This window comes from Uranotaenia lowii, chromosome 2 (genome assembly GCF_029784155.1).
Source record: "Uranotaenia lowii strain MFRU-FL chromosome 2, ASM2978415v1, whole genome shotgun sequence".
NCBI lineage: Eukaryota > Metazoa > Arthropoda > Insecta > Diptera > Culicidae > Uranotaenia > Uranotaenia lowii.
In genome coordinates, this window is record NC_073692.1 from 56205631 (window position 1) to 56222182 (window position 16552).

The 16552-nt window shown below is 33.3% G+C and overlaps 1 protein-coding gene across 1 annotated transcript in view; it reads left to right on the plus strand.

Moving 5' to 3' along the window:
- Positions 1-16552, plus strand: part of LOC129741410 (neural-cadherin) — a 284444-nt gene that overhangs the window by 177365 nt on the left and 90527 nt on the right. Inside the window, exons 3-4 of the mRNA XM_055733133.1 lie at positions 3868-3983; positions 10172-10336. Coding sequence (XP_055589108.1) covers positions 3868-3983; positions 10172-10336 — 281 coding nt within the window. The remainder of the gene's footprint in view (positions 1-3867; positions 3984-10171; positions 10337-16552) is intronic.

Consider the following 16552-nt stretch of genomic DNA (forward strand, 5'->3'; position numbering starts at 1 on the left):
CTCGCAGCTCGAAGCGTCAACAGTATTTAACCCTCATCCGCATTAGAGTGTCATTTTGACACTATTGCAAGTTTGAATGCTTGTAACTTTTTTCAGGAGCTTCAAAAATGAAAAATTTCTTCAAGGACCCTAAATGAATTCAAAAGTTCTTTAATATTGCATCTTTATTTTATTTATGGACGAACCCTGGAAGCCTGGACAAAAAACTCCCTTTTCCGACTTAGAGTGTCAATTTGACACTCCAAAAACAAAATCTATTTAATTCGTTTGAATTATTATGAACTTCATACAAAACTTATATCAATAGAATCCTTGTAACGTCAGTAAAATATGTTTAGAAAATTATATATAGCTAAAGCTTATAGTTTTCTCGTTATTCAGCATGAAAGCAAAAATATCCGATAAAACATGCCTCAGGAAAACTGCTGCAGTTCATATATTACACGTCCAAAAAAATAATTGCCTTATGCATATGAAAGCTGAAGTAAATGTCTACATCATGAAGCCAAGAAATATTTTTCAAATTTTTTTTAATGAAATGGTCACAAAAAGTTAAAAAAAGTGGTCTGAAAAACCTACTTTTCATTAGATTGCTAGTAAAAACTGTTTAAGCGGTGGTAGAGGTTTTGAAAAAATATCATTACAAATTTTATTCTAGTTCTGACATTTTGTTGTCTTTAGATTTTTTATGCAACAAAAATTGAATTAACTGGAATTTTTCAAAGTTGACTACTTTGCGCGATTTTTTCACAAATTGAAATTTCATTTGTTTTTGTGGTCCACCGTCAGGTTGTACCCGGATTTTCAGTGCTTTAACTTTGTTGTGATTTGGGCAGAGAGCAAAGCCGAGAGCCGAAATAATGATGTGTGTCGTGACTAGCAAACGAGAACTACTGTCAATAGAAAATTTCCAACCAAGAAACGCACGCCACGCATCATTATTTCGTCTGTCGGCTTCGCTCTCTGCCCAAATCACCACCCACCGTACCTACTCGGAGAGCAAACAAACACGTTTTGCTGGACGTGTTGGTTGTGGTTCTAGAAATTCAGGAATGATTTTACGTTTATAATTTTCATATTTTTGTGAAATCTCACAGCGTGAATTGTTGCACCTTACTAGAATATAGATTAAATGTGCTTTCCAATGAATATACTTTTTATTGGTCCTAACAAAGTTAAAGCACTGAAAATCCGGGTACAACCTGACGGTGGACCACAAACCGTACCTACCGTGCCTCCTGACTGTGCACCCTTAACCACGCGATAGCGGAACGCAAAGAGTTGTCTTGTGAGTGTAGTCCACGCTAACCCTCCACTTACTTGTCCATCTGGGACAAGCAAATGTGATATCTATAATGGATTCACATCCCTCTCTATGGTAGGTCCTAGTATTTCCTAAGTTTGTCAGGTCCACATTCAGCCTTGCAAGTGCTTCAAGGAGACTCTGTCCTCTGGCGTTCGTAAGGGAACTACCCAATTCCTGGGCCCAAGCATTAAAATCTCCCGCGATAAAAACGAAGCTTTGACCTGGGAGCACTTCGACTATCTTCCATCGTTGCGCTAAATCCACCCCGGCGGAACGTAGCAGCTACAGAAGAAGATATCATGGGCTTTGGTTATCACGAAGCCTTCCTCAAAAGCTGTTGTGCTTCGTTACGGAGGTTGAAGTTGATTCGGATTACTTTCAAGCACTTGGTATCGCTGCTAGCGTCTTTTGATAGACGAAGGATTTCCAGTTATATGGTCACCAGTGCAAATTAGACGCATTGCCAGCTTACTGTCCTTGCTGCGATCTGACCGGATTACCCGCAACCCCAGCATAAGCCTCATCTGTTAACTCCCTTGTAGTCAAACGACTTGTGGCCCTACTCCATTCATCGAAAGCATACCTTGGTTGCTGGGAGATGGTCCCAGGTAACCCTGTCTCAATCGGATCGAAATCTGATCTTCGCTGTCCTGACTTCATCTTCTGTCGTAATTTCGTCGAGGTTTTTGATACGGATGGTCAGTTCATGACCTAGCGCACGCACCTCCGCCATCTTGCCTGGAACTTCTTCCGCTAGCACCTTGAAGGATGCATTTCTGAACTTCGTTTCAACTCGAGGATCATCCCGCCGGAACGAGTACGACGGGCTTGGGGTTTGTTTCCGTAGCTCTCTCCTTATGGCGTTGATGCGTCACTGTCTGTCATTCGGAGGGCGGTCCCTCGTGTGACCTGTTGTCCTCGGACCCTCTTCTTTAGGGTACCAGGTCTTGGAACGCCTGGCGAGCCTCTTTTTCTCTGTACACTCTTAGAGCTTCTCGGAGTAATGAGCTCATCCCTTACCGTTTGAACGAGGGCATCAATCCGTTTCGGGCGACTGGCATTCGCCTTAGAGAGTTCCTTCCCCTCTGTTCCTCTACTAGTAGCGCTGCCATTTAGCGCACTTACCATCTCTAGGACTGCTTCGTTTGCCTCTGTAAAAAGATCCATTGCCTTAACAAGCTTGTCCTTGATTTCCCCATGATTGTTTTTCTTGTTCAAAACCAACCTAGTCAAAAACGCGCATTTGTGTAATCGCTTCCTCCATTGCCTTCGGCATAGGAATTACCTCTTTTTCCTCTTACCTGATAACACCCTGAAAAGGGTAGGTAGGGCCAAAAAACTGACAACGGCACATTTGCCGAGCATTCGAAGGATCTTTTTTGCCTACAAATGATTCAGAGCTGCCTAGCTTGGATAATTTGAGGGAGGGAAATGATACACTTTCTTTAGACGATAGGCCACTGAGAAGCTAGTGAAATACAAGTACATATTTGGGTTTTTTTTAAATACTGCAGCTGAATTCAAAGGAATCATCGACTATCATCCCAGATCGACTTTTCATTTAGCCAAGAGATTCTTCAAACCTTTCCTTTTGAATAAAATTGAGGTTTGAAGAACCAATCAGCTGAATTATACTATAATTTTATAAGGTAGTCGATCAATTCCTTTGAATCCAGCCACAATATTTCACTAGCTACTTGCTTTTTTTTCACCGAACACAAACACATATTGAATCACAATGAAACTTGATGTTCCCTCGAGGAGAATCCATCAACTTTACACTATGTCGTACATCTTACGAGGATATGATGGTTAGCATCTTACAAATGCTAAAACCACCAACTCACAGAATGTGTCCAATGTATGCCGTGACCGGGATTCGATCTCATGAACTATGGCTAAGAAGACTTATAGACTTGTCTCCATGCCACGGTGGCTTGGACTTTTATTTGTTTATTTTTTTAACTGACGAAGATTTCGAAAAAAATTTAAACCCCAAAACTTGAAAACATTTATGATTTTAATGAACACATGAAATAGCAAGTGAATTAGAAACAAAAAGTAACTGGAAGGCAAATTTTTAAAACTTAACCCGTAATCACCATTCGTTAAAGGGCCTAGCGAGGGTCATTTGGCAGTGGTTTTGGTCCATTAATTAGCGATCATAAATTATGAGCGACCTTCCTTGGAAAACATCCATTTGCTAGGTACGGTGCACCCTCAACCACTGATGATGATTCCTCCAGGCTTTTCAAGTGAAAGCAAATGGAAGAGAAATATGAAAGTACCCATTGAGTCCATCCAGTCCGGAAATTCCTCACCCAACCCCAACTGCCAGAAAATCATCAAATGAAAGAGAAACTTTAATCCTACTGATGACCAACAGTTGAATTTGAACGTGGAGGAAAAAAAATCCGGAAAAGCATAAATAGAAGCTTCCTTAAGTTTCCTTTTTTATTGCCGAACCATAAAGGTCCTCCATTTTTATGACGCATACTTTTCTCATACTCACACCTGATTTTTTTTTTCTTACATTTTTCTCTCTATTCTATCAATTACAGCGCCCGGTGTTCGATACAAGATCACAAGCGGTAACATAGGTGGCGTCTTTGCGATTCACAACAGCACCGGAGCTCTGCTGGTGGCCAAACCGCTGGATTACGAGAAAATCAAAAAGGTTAGTATTGGAGTAAAAGAAGGGATGTCTCATATTTACCGGACCTAATGACACGGAGCTGTTTCCAAACGGGTCCGGTAATTGCGAGTGCTCGAAAAGATTGCTTCCGGAAAATGTTACCGGAAATTGTGCGGTCAAATGCTTATGCTGGTAGAATAGACGCGAGTTGGAATTCCAATGATTGGATTGCATTTTAATATGAAGAAAGCAATCATCATATCTATGAGTACTACATTTGCAATGAAACTCGATGCAGCAAGAAAAAAACATTCTAAGGAACATTTTTTTTTAAATTTTGTAGAGTTAAATTATCAAAGATAGACATTACTTTCCAATTTATTATTCAAGAAAGTTATTTGAAGATGGTTTATTATGACCTTATTTTTTTTAGAAATTTTACTTTTAATGATAGCTGTTTCTGCTGAAGCCATTGAAAGTTTGTTATCCAAAAGAATTGCAATTTAGCATTTTCAAGAGAAACTGGATCGAGATCATTTGAATATAATCATGATGAACTTCTTCTGCCGACCATGTTCATTTTGTAGATTGGCCCAAAAAACTGACCTGTTTTCTAAATTTTATTTTGAAGCCAAAAATGCACTTAAAAATGCATAAAACGTCGAAATCCGGTGTTATCACAAAAAATTCTTTAATCGACTTAAGAATTTATAAAATTACATAAGGAGGATCAAAGGAAATCTGGAAATCGAATTTTCAATTTGTAAGCCAAATGACTGAGAAATGCATGACACGTCCAGATCTGGTGAAATCTCGAAAAAAAGTTTGTAATTCGACTTTCTGGGACTTAATCGATGTTCGGAAAATTGTCCCAGAAGAAGACACAGAAAGTCGATTTTTTGCCTACATTTTTATTCGAGATAACACCAGATCTCGACATTTCATGCATTTCAATGTTATTTGGCATCAAAATTAGAAATTCGATTTACCAGATTTTCTCACTAGAGTTTTTAAATTCTTATGTAAATTTTTGACGAAATAAACTTTTTTCGAGATAAAACCAGATTTCAACGTTTTCTCCATTTTTAAGTCATTTGGCATTTGAAAATAAAAAAAGATCTATTAGCGATTTGAGGCATCCCAAAATCGAGTCCGATTGAGCTGAAGTTTTGCACAGGTCAGTGTTTTGGCCTAACTTGACAAAATGGCAAAATAATATGGTCGGCTTAGATATGAGATATGAGCCATTTTGCGGCCATCGTTATACATATACGTATGCACACTAGAAAGCTGCAAAAATTTACTTTTTACTCCCATATGTTTTGGGTCACCAAGATTCAGTGTAACATTTGAGATGATTTGGTTGATCCCCGAAATTTTCGCATATAAATCTTCCAGGAAATTCAAATAAGCTTGGAACAGAGTTTGACTTTGATTAATGATTTTGATTATTCCTCAACTACTCGCTACTATGAGAAGAAGCTTAGTATTTCGTAAAAAGTAATATTCATTTCAAAATTCAAAAATAATCTGAATCTATTTTAAAGTACTTTAATATTGCAATCTGTGTTTGCTGAGTGACTGAAATGCTTTTGCCGAAGTTAAATAAATCTTATCTTTTTGTATTCATCCGACGGGTTAACAACTTTCAAATTAGGTAGCAGTAAAAAATGCAAAAATTGAAAAAAAAAACCAAAAACAAATTTTTTTTAAACATTGAATTTCTTTCCTGTGATTCAAGTAAGAATTGTGAACCAGAAGAAGCAAGAATCAAGAAATATTTTAAATCCAAAGCTATATCTTTTTAAACTTTTAGTACATCTCTAGTGATTTTTTAAAGAAAAAAAAAATATTTCCATACAAATTTCCTTACAGCGGTTTCATGTGTACTATTTAATCGTTATTTTTACATTCATTACCATAGTCTTGTTTTATTTTTAATTTCTTATTAAAAAAAAAAACAATTAATGTTAGTTAAATAATTGGGACTTGTTTTAATTCTATTGAAACAGTTTCGACGATTGAAAAATTAAATGATGTCTATCTGCATAAGACTTGTAGTGAACTTGCATAAATTTCTCCACTAAATACAGTCATTTCCAAAACGTGTTTCTTCGAATTTCATAAATTAGATAACGAGATTTGCAAGTTGTTTAAAGATTTTAATTTTTTGCTAGATTTTCTATTCTTATAGTTCTCTTATTCAGAATCGAAAATGTGAAAAAATGCTATCTATCTGTCATTTAGTATTTTCAATCGTGAAAAACCCATAAATTCAGAAATCTTACTTGAAAAGGTCACATAAGCCAATACGAAACAGTTTTCTGGATTATTTTCATCCAAAATTGTGTGATATTTTTCATTTCAACATCGAACAAACATGGAAAAATTTCGGTGCAATAGATCAGATTTTTTCCATATTTATTCACTTGATTTGTAAAATCAGACAAAAAAACTCATGTTGAGATTATAGAAAATTTTGTCAAAACAATTAAAATCGGTTTCTAGGAGGTTTTTGGGTTGAAAATATTGAAATTAAATGCCAGGATTCTACCAAGTTTTTGGACAAAATTGTCCAACCTTACTTATATTTTGAAACATAAATTTCAATAATATATAATGGGAAGATTTCTGGCTTTTTTAGTCAGTTCAAGATTTCAAAAAACTTTCTATTCATATTCCGACGTTTCGTTCTTTATTTGAACTTTTTCGCAGAAATCTACAACAATCAATATAAAATGAAACTAATCGACAACACAATGGAAGCTAATAATAAACTTACGGAAAAATTGAGTTAGTTTTTATGGAGATAAGAGATCAAATTTTCATACACTGTTCGGACACTTTTTACCATTCAAAAACGCTAGAAATATTGAAAAGAAACACTTAGACAAAAAGGAATCTTAAATAAAAAAATTTAAAAACTTACTATCTTGAGAAAAACTGCAAATAAGAAAATAAATCAAAACTTCGAAAAGTCAAACAGTCCTTTCACTAGTTCGTAGCACTCCCAAAAGATGTTATTGATGTGATTTTTCTCTCCTACAAATAATTAACTTTATTTATGGGTTTTCAAGTTGCGCAATATCGTTGATATTCTCGGATTTTTGATACTCAAATATTCAAAAAAATTGCAAACAATATTTTGAACGTTTCTGGAAATTTTTATTGAGTAATAAGTTTTTTGAATTATTTTTAAATTTTTGTTATATCAGAAATTTTATAGATGTGTCAAAATTTATTTTTTTCTGGTTTTAGAAGATGGAAGATTTGGTTTGTTTTGATTTCACATTCTGACTTATATTTTTAAATGATGTTTCAAATTTTCTCTATTCAATCAATTCAGGTTTTCAACTTTTATATTTAAAATAGATAAAAGTTTCTTTACTTAGCTTTTGAGTTTAGAAAACGATTCAGAAATTTGAATTGAAAATGTTTTAGAATTGAAATGTTTTGAATTCATATCAATGTTAAAAATCAATGATGAAAGTTTTTTTCAGTTTTTGGCATCCAAATCTATATCTGAGTTCAATTTGTGATTTGAAATTTATTCAGATCTTACACGGTGTTTTTTGTATAATTTTTCTTGGGGTTACGACTCTTATCTTAATTATTTTGTTATACTTTAAATGATCCACCAGATCTCGTACATTTAAAACATTATCGAAATCCTATTATTGTAATATTTTATCAACTTTACTTTTAAAGCCGATTTTTTTTTCTATTTTTATTAACTTCGTTTTGCGATGTTAAATTTGTCATCAAATCTTTTCGTCAATATATTATAATTTGTCTACATACCGCCAAACGGTGAATCATGCAAAGCAGGGTTAGATTCAACATTTGTATACCACAACACTTACTTAAATTTTATTTTAATCAAATGTTATAAAGTCAACATTTAATGATAACAAAAGATGATGACATTGTTTTTCACATCGTGAGATAGTTTTTAAAGTATTTGCACGTTTGATTCTCATAGAAAATTTAAAAAAACGAATAGTAGATGTAATAATTTTAACATTTTGCGATGCCGTAAGAAACATTATCCAGTATGATAGATTGGCTTAATGATATAACCCACAAACTTTATATTGCTTTTAATATCCTATACCAACACTGTTTGAGTGAAAATATTTTTCGAACAATCCCCAAATTTTATTATTCAAATATTTTTATTACTCAGCTACGCAGTCTGGGTTAAAATGCATCAAAATGCAAATTAATGATTCACCTGTGAATATGCTGAAATGTGATTATCTTGCATCACGCGTTTGTTGATTTCGAAATTTCATCCACCCAAACATTTATTTTTATGATTTCAACTAATAGAATTTTTGCAGTAATGTTTACTCCCATATGTATGCAGCACCCTTGTGCTTTTTTTAAAAGAAAAAATGAGAAATTTAATTAAAACAAAATCTAAAATTATTGCACTTGTTGGTTTACGCGTTATGACATCAAAACCGTACATTGTCTAACCTTTTTAAATGATATTACATTAAAAACAAACTTTGTTACAACCTATCCCTTTTTCTGATGCCCCAGTTGACGGTTTACAAAACGAATGTTTGTCTGTCTGTTTCCTATAGGCTCGAAAACTATTGAACCGATCAATGTGAAATTTTATATGTAAGAGTTTTAGCAGTTGGAGATGGTTTTTTTAATACTTTCAGACTACTCCGACTTAATGGAGGAGTTGTATGGGGGGGCTCCCATACAAAATTGATCAAAATATAACAGAATATGAACAATTTTCAGATACAACTAAACTGATCAATGTGGAATTGGGAATGGTTTCTATGATACTATCAAACTCCACCAAATCTAAAAAGTGGGGGGCTCTCATACAAAATTTACAAAAATTTGATAAAATTTCAAAATACTTGAAGGATTTTAGTATGAATGTTTTTCTGTCTGTCTGATCCCTATAAACTCGAACATTACAAAACTGATCAATGTGAAATTTGGTTTGTAAGAGTTTTTGGGGTTGGAGATTGTTTCTAAAATATTTTGAAACTGCTCCTTCTTAAAAAATATTTTAAAACCCCCCTCCGGAAGGGGGGGGACTTCCATACAAAATAATTAAACATATGACACAATTCGAATAATTTTCTGAAACTAATGAGCCATTCAATGTGATTTTTTGAAAGAAATTTTCAAGACCTGGAATGGTTTTTTATAATAATTCAAAACCTCTCCAAATGCAAAGGGGAGGGGGGGTCTTAAACTAAATTTTCCAAAATTTGACACGATTTGAAAAAAAAATTGAAAACTATTGAACAAATCATCGTAAAATAAGCTGTGAAGCCGTTTTCAAGATCGGGTGTAGTTTTACAACATTTACAAACTCCTCCGAATCCGGAGTCCCATACAAAATGATCAGGAAATTGACAAAATTTTAAAAAATCCCCGAAAATTTTTTTTTTGTTATAAAATGTATGAACTTAAACGTTTTGACATAATGAGGTGATTTATTACATTCACAAATCTCAGTTTATGCTTTGTTCATCAATCTGTTTGTGCAAAGAAACAACTGATTGAGTAGAAGAATTAACAGTCAAATGACATGGTGAACAACAAACTTGCGCAATTGATTTCCCGTTTTCGTTTCCCGAATCTTTTTGCACAATAAGATGTATCTGGTCAATTTATTTAACGAGCAAAGAATTTACTAGAATTTGTAAATTGGTATTATACGGTCCTTTATGCTGCACTATGAAACGGTGGTATCTATTACCAAAAGTCTTGGAATCATTAAACGGGTGCTTCGGGGAAAACAAACATTCTTAAAAACCCTGAATTTGAGCAGCAGGTTTATCAATGTTTAAGACTGTTGGAAAGGATCATACTGTATCGTATTCGAATCAAACCATGAAACTTATAATGAGTTTTGGAACACATCAGTAAGTTAGATATTAATAAAAGACTTCGTTTTGTTATATTATACTTTATTTGTCAACCTTACTTTCATGTTTCTTGGAAATAGATCTCATTACTTTTCGAAACGTACTCAGAAAATTACCAGCACCTATATTAACATTAGCTCTGTTTAATGTTTCCGTCATTCTATTTCTCCCCAATTCCCGGCGGCGGCGGCGGCTCATCTCTAATGAATCAACAACACCCACGCACTTGGCGCGGCGCTCACTCGTCCATCATCGTCACTTTCCCGTCTGTCTGTCTGTCTGTCTCGGGGGCTTCCGCCCGACAAATAACAACCAAACCAGTACGAGCTCCGGTTGACAGTTTCGGACAGCTTCAAGGAGAACTACACGACGGTGCTGATCAACGTCAAGGACGTCAACGATAATCCACCGGTATTCGAGAAATCATCATATCGCACCCAGATCACCGAGGAGGATGACCGGGGCCTGCCGAAGCGGGTCATGCGGGTAAGTGGCCGTTACGGCGCGTTACCCTTGAAGGGGGGCTTATTTCTTGTTACTTGGTAGAGATTTTACTTAGAAGAGATAACGTCAAACAACATTTCCGGTTGGGGCATTTCGTGATATTGTTCAGCTTTGAGGCCGCAGTTTGCGCGAGCGAATGTTTTCTTAAAAAAATCGATCTGTTTACGAAAATATTGAAAAGAATTCTACGATTTGAAAAAATATTCCTGAGAATTCAATTGAGAAAATTTTAAATCTTTTCATACTGACATTATACAAAAATCATTTGTTTTCGAATCGTATTCGTATCGTATTCGTATCGTATTCGTATCGTATTCGTATCGTATTCGTATCGTATTCGTATCGTATTCGTATCGTATTCGTATCGTATTCGTATCGTATTCGTATCGTATTCGTATCGTATTCGTATCGTATTCGTATCGTATTCGTATCGTATTCGTATCGTATTCGTATCGCATTCGTATAAATATCGTATAAGTATCGTATTCATATCGCATTCGATTTTCCCTTGAAATGTCTTCAGATTGTGCTCTTCGACACACACAAAACACAAGTCTATTGCCAGCAAACCCAATCATCATGGGAGTTTGATCAAATTAACATCATAATTGCTTTAAATTGCTCCTCTGCGAAAACGATTTGCATTGCTTGATAACAACAGCCGGGCTCCCAAACACCAGACTACAAATTGCACCGGAAATTGTAAGCATTCATTTATTTCAAAACTTATCGTTGATGCCGGGTAAAATCCATTATTATTCTATCGTCTTCTGCCCTGGTTGGTGGATGGAGGAGGAAGACGGAAGTTTTCAACAAAAGTTTCTTAGCAAAATCAAGTTTCAAAATGAAATAGAAGAAGCAACAAAACCAGAGAGACGTAGTATGCAAACCGAATAGCAAAATAACTGCCTTGCGGTGTGATAAAGTTAAGCAATGGCAGCAGCGACAGCAGGAAAAAAATCCAGTTTAAAGAAAAAGAGTATAAAACAAACTTAAGCCAAATAGTAAAACTATTTTCCTCATCGCTGTAATTTGCTCCGGGACATAATTTTGCAGTTTTGTTTCGAGTTGCATAAGAGATGAGAAGGCGTGAGGGAAACCGGAAATGGAATGGAAGCAAGAAAAAAACTACAACACGATAGTGAAAAAGACCTAGAGAGTTTATTGCGTTTTCATTCCGAACTTCTCTGTCCGGGGGTGGGAGTTTCATCTTGATTCCTGTGCCAGATAAGAAGCAGGAAATTATTCAAGGAATGCCATCGGGTGGCACTACTTTTGCATTCGGATTATGTCTGCCATCTTGTAGTTAAATCGTTTGAAAATGTCAGCAGTAGGTAGTTCTGTGGCTAAAGTCAGGGATACGTAGTCAAACGACCTGTTTGGCTTGAATTCGAAATTTGCTCAAACACGGATTAAGGCATGATAAGAATTTTTTGATAACACCCACCTACAGTTTTGACTCTTTCATCTTATTCGGCGAAACAATTGCATCTGATTCTCGAAAACTTGTTGGCAAAATTCCTTGACAAGGGTAATAAAAATAAAAGGGGAAACATGGCACGTTGACATTTTGCCAGAAAGTGTTCCAGCCTCACAATTGGTACAAAAATTTGGGTATGGAATCGAGAGAATTTCTTTCGCAAATTCAGTTTGGGCGGAGTCATAAACTCAATTTGGGACAGGAAAAATAAAAGCAGAAAAATTGGCTTATCTCTGAAGAATGTTTCTACAAAGAAAAGTACTCGAATTGAATATGAAGCGTTGTTTGGAAAAAGTGAAAATAAGAAAGTAGGAATTCTTCTTAAGAATGTCATGTTCAGAAACCGGATCAGGAATTTGGATTGGATTTTTTCGTTCATCCAAAACAAAGATACAAGAACGATCTCTAAAAAAATCCAACCGCATTCCTTTTAAAAAGAATATTTATATTTTAGCGGTAGAGATTTAAAAAAAAACTAAAAATAGAAACTTACGTTGATGAATGCATGCGTTTACGACATCTGAAAGTTTTACTAAATATAAATAAAGTTCAAATATATGAAATACAAAGTCATAAGAAGTCGTGTGGGCGATAGACGAGATCAAAGTCTTAAGAAGGAAAGAAGGTTCCAAAAGCTCTCCCTAAGTTTATTTTTCAATTGTTTTCCGGCTCCGGTAAATAAACCAGTGTTGCTGAGAAAATGTTTTGAACATAAATGTTTCAGTGAATAAAACACAGTGGCTGGATAAATGTTTTGAAATTTATTCAAATCTGGTTCTTAGAATGAAGGAGCATTATTTTGGAAGACGAATGCTGAGATAGTTTTTAAAAGGCTATGAAATTACTTCGTCTTTGGTAACGAAGCCAGATTAACTGGAGTGATGTTTTAGAAAGAATCTCTGCTCCGGATGGAGAGGCTCTAGTATAAAGCCCATATTTGAAAGACTATTTCAAAGATCCTCCTGAGATTGTACCGGCTTCTGAAAATAGGCGAAAACGGAGGAGATTGTTTTGAAACAGGTGTGTAATAATGGTTTAAAATGAATTTCAGCATCTGCAATCAATATTGAGTGTTGTAATTTTAATCAGATTTTTCAACTACCCAAAAAAATAATTGTCAAATTTGTTAAGAAGAATCTCATTACGCTCTGTGCTTGTCAACTGCCATTCTAAGTAAGTCAATGTTGTGTTCATGTTTAAAAATAGCTTTAGTATTAAAGTTTCCGGGCAAGCTACTTTTTCATCCTCCTATTATCCTGCACAATCAGTTGTCAATAAAAGTCCTTCCGGAGAAGGACTTCCTCTTTTCGAAACCGGGACCTTTTTCCCTCCCATACCACGATCTACCCAAAACTTTTCTTTAGTCCCAAATATGTACGAACGTTGCTGAAGCATGGGTCAACAACTCTTTGTTACTGGTCGTTGCCATCGTATCTCCTAGTTAGAATCCACCCATCATGTTGTTAGGTTTGCTCATCATTAGACGAAGGTATCTCCATACAAGAAGGCTCGATTGAGCATCTGGAAAACAACATGTACCCTCATATGAGTGGGTGTTTTCTAATACTGGCTCGGATATGGTTGTGTCTGGGTCAGTTGAGGGTATAGGAAGTAGCTGCAAACCGCAGAGATCAATTTCCGTAATGACGAGTATCAGCAGCCCTGGGGGGTGGAAATTGATATGAAAATTTGTCGAACAGGGTCCGGGTAAACATTTCGGTTCCTGACGAATGAAGTTTTCTGAGACAGGTCTTATTTGTCGGAAATGTTTGGGCTCTTTAACTTGTCGATGTGAGAGGATTATAAAAGTGTGCTTTCAAAAATGACAAAAATGACAAAAATGACAAAAATGACAAAAATGACAAAAATGACAAAAATGACAAAAATGACAAAAATGACAAAAATGACAAAAATGACAAAAATAACAAAAATGACAAAAATGACAAAAATGACAAAAATGACAAAAATGACAAAAATGACAAAAATGACAAAAATGACAAAAATGACAAAAATGACAAAAATGACAAAAATGACAAAAATGACAAAAATGACAAAAATGACAAAAATGACAAAAATGACAAAAATGACAAAAATGACAAAAATGACAAAAATGACAAAAATGACAAAAATGACAAAAATGACAAAAATGACAAAAATGACAAAAATGACAAAAATGACAAAAATGACAAAAATGACAAAAATGACAAAAATGACAAAAATGACAAAAATGACAAAAATGACAAAAATGACAAAAATGACAAAAATGACAAAAATGACAAAAATGACAAAAATGACAAAAATGACAAAAATGACAAAAATGACAAAAATGACAAAAATGACAAAAATGACAAAAATGACAAAAATGACAAAAATGACAAAAATGACAAAAATGACAAAAATGACAAAAATGACAAAAATGACAAAAATGACAAAAATTACAAAAATGACAAAAATGACAAAAATGACAAAAATGACAAAAATGACAAAAATGACAAAAATGTCAAAAATGACAAAAATGACAAAAATGACAAAAATGACAAAAATGACAAAAATGACAAAAATGACAAAAATGACAAAAATGACAAAAATGACTAAAATAACAAAAATTACAAAAATGACAAAAATGACAAAAAATACAAAAATGACAAAAATGACAAAAATGACAAAAATGACAAAAATGACAAAAATGACAAAAATGACAAAAATGACAAAAATGACAAAAATGACAAAAATGACAAAAATGACAAAAATGACAAAAATGACAAAAATGACAAAAATGACAAAAATGACAAAAATGACAAAAATGACAAAAATGACAAAAATGACAAAAATGACAAAAATGACAAAAATGACAAAAATGACAAAAATGACAAAAATGACAAAAATGACAAAAATGACAAAAATGACAAAAATGACAAAAATGACAAAAATGACAAAAATGACAAAAATGACAAAAATGACAAAAATGACAAAAATGACAAAAATGACAAAAATGACAAAAATGACAAAAATGACAAAAATGACAAAAATGACAAAAATGACAAAAATGACAAAAATGACAAAAATGACAAAAATGACAAAAATGACAAAAATGACAAAAATGACAAAAATGACAAAAATGACAAAAATGACAAAAATGACAAAAATGACAAAAATGACAAAAATGACAAAAATGACAAAAATGACAAAAATGACAAAAATGACAAAAATGACAAAAATGACAAAAATGACAAAAATGACAAAAATGACAAAAATGACAAAAATGACAAAAATGACAAAAATGACAAAAATGACAAAAATGACAAAAATGACAAAAATGACAAAAATGACAAAAATGACAAAAATGACAAAAATGACAAAAATGACAAAAATGACAAAAATGACAAAAATGACTAAAATGACAAAAATTACAAAAATGACAAAAATGACAAAAATTACAAAAATGACAAAAATGACAAAAATGACAAAAATGACAAAAATGACAAAAATGACAAAAATGACAAAAATGACAAAAATGACAAAAATGACAAAAATGACAAAAATGACAAAAATGACAAAAATGACAAAAATGACAAAAATGACAAAAATGACAAAAATGACAAAAATGACAAAAATGACAAAAATGACAAAAATGACAAAAATGACAAAAATGACAAAAATGACAAAAATGACAAAAATGACAAAAATGACAAAAATGACAAAAATGACAAAAATGACAAAAATGACAAAAATGACAAAAATGACAAAAATGACAAAAATGACAAAAATGACAAAAATGAGAAGAGTGACAAAAATGACAAAAATGACAAAAATGACAAAAATGACAAAAATGACAAAAATGACAAAAATGACAAAAATGACAAAAATGACAAAAATGACAAAAATGACAAAAATGACAAAAATGACAAAAATGACAAAAATGACAAAAATTACAAAAATGACAAAAATGACAAAAATTACAAAAATTACAAAAATGACAAAAATGACAAAAATGACAAAAATGACAAAAATGACAAAAATGACAAAAATGACAAAAATGACAAAAATGACAAAAATGACAAAAATGACAAAAATGACAAAAATGACAAAAATGACAAAAATGACAAAAATGACAAAAATGACAAAAATGACAAAAATGACAAAAATGACAAAAATGACAAAAATGACAAAAATGACAAAAATGACAAAAATGACAAAAATGACAAAAATGACAAAAATGACAAAAATGACAAAAATGACAAAAATGACAAAAATGACAAAAATGACAAAAATGACAAAAACGACAAAAATGACAAAAATGACAAAAATGACAAAAATGACAAATATTACAAACGACATGATTAATCCAAAAAGGCGGTTTCCGCTTTTCTTCTCAAAGCTCTAAATCACTGAATATCTTATGAAACATCCACATTATGAGTATGAGGCGAATAGGCATAAAGTTTAGAAGCCTTTTCCTCTGTCTGACGCCATCTTGAAATTCAATATGGCGAGATCCATCTTGGGTTTCAAGTTGGCATCAAAAATAAAAATTGAACTTCTTCATGTTCAGCACTTTCACCTTATACCCATATTGTGGGGCTTTCATAGGCACGGAGAAATAAGTATAGTGCTGTCAACAGTTTTCCACTTGCATTTAATCATATTTCTGATTAATTCTCAATCAACTACAAATATTAAACTTTCAACTTTATGATGTTGTGAATTAAACGATACAT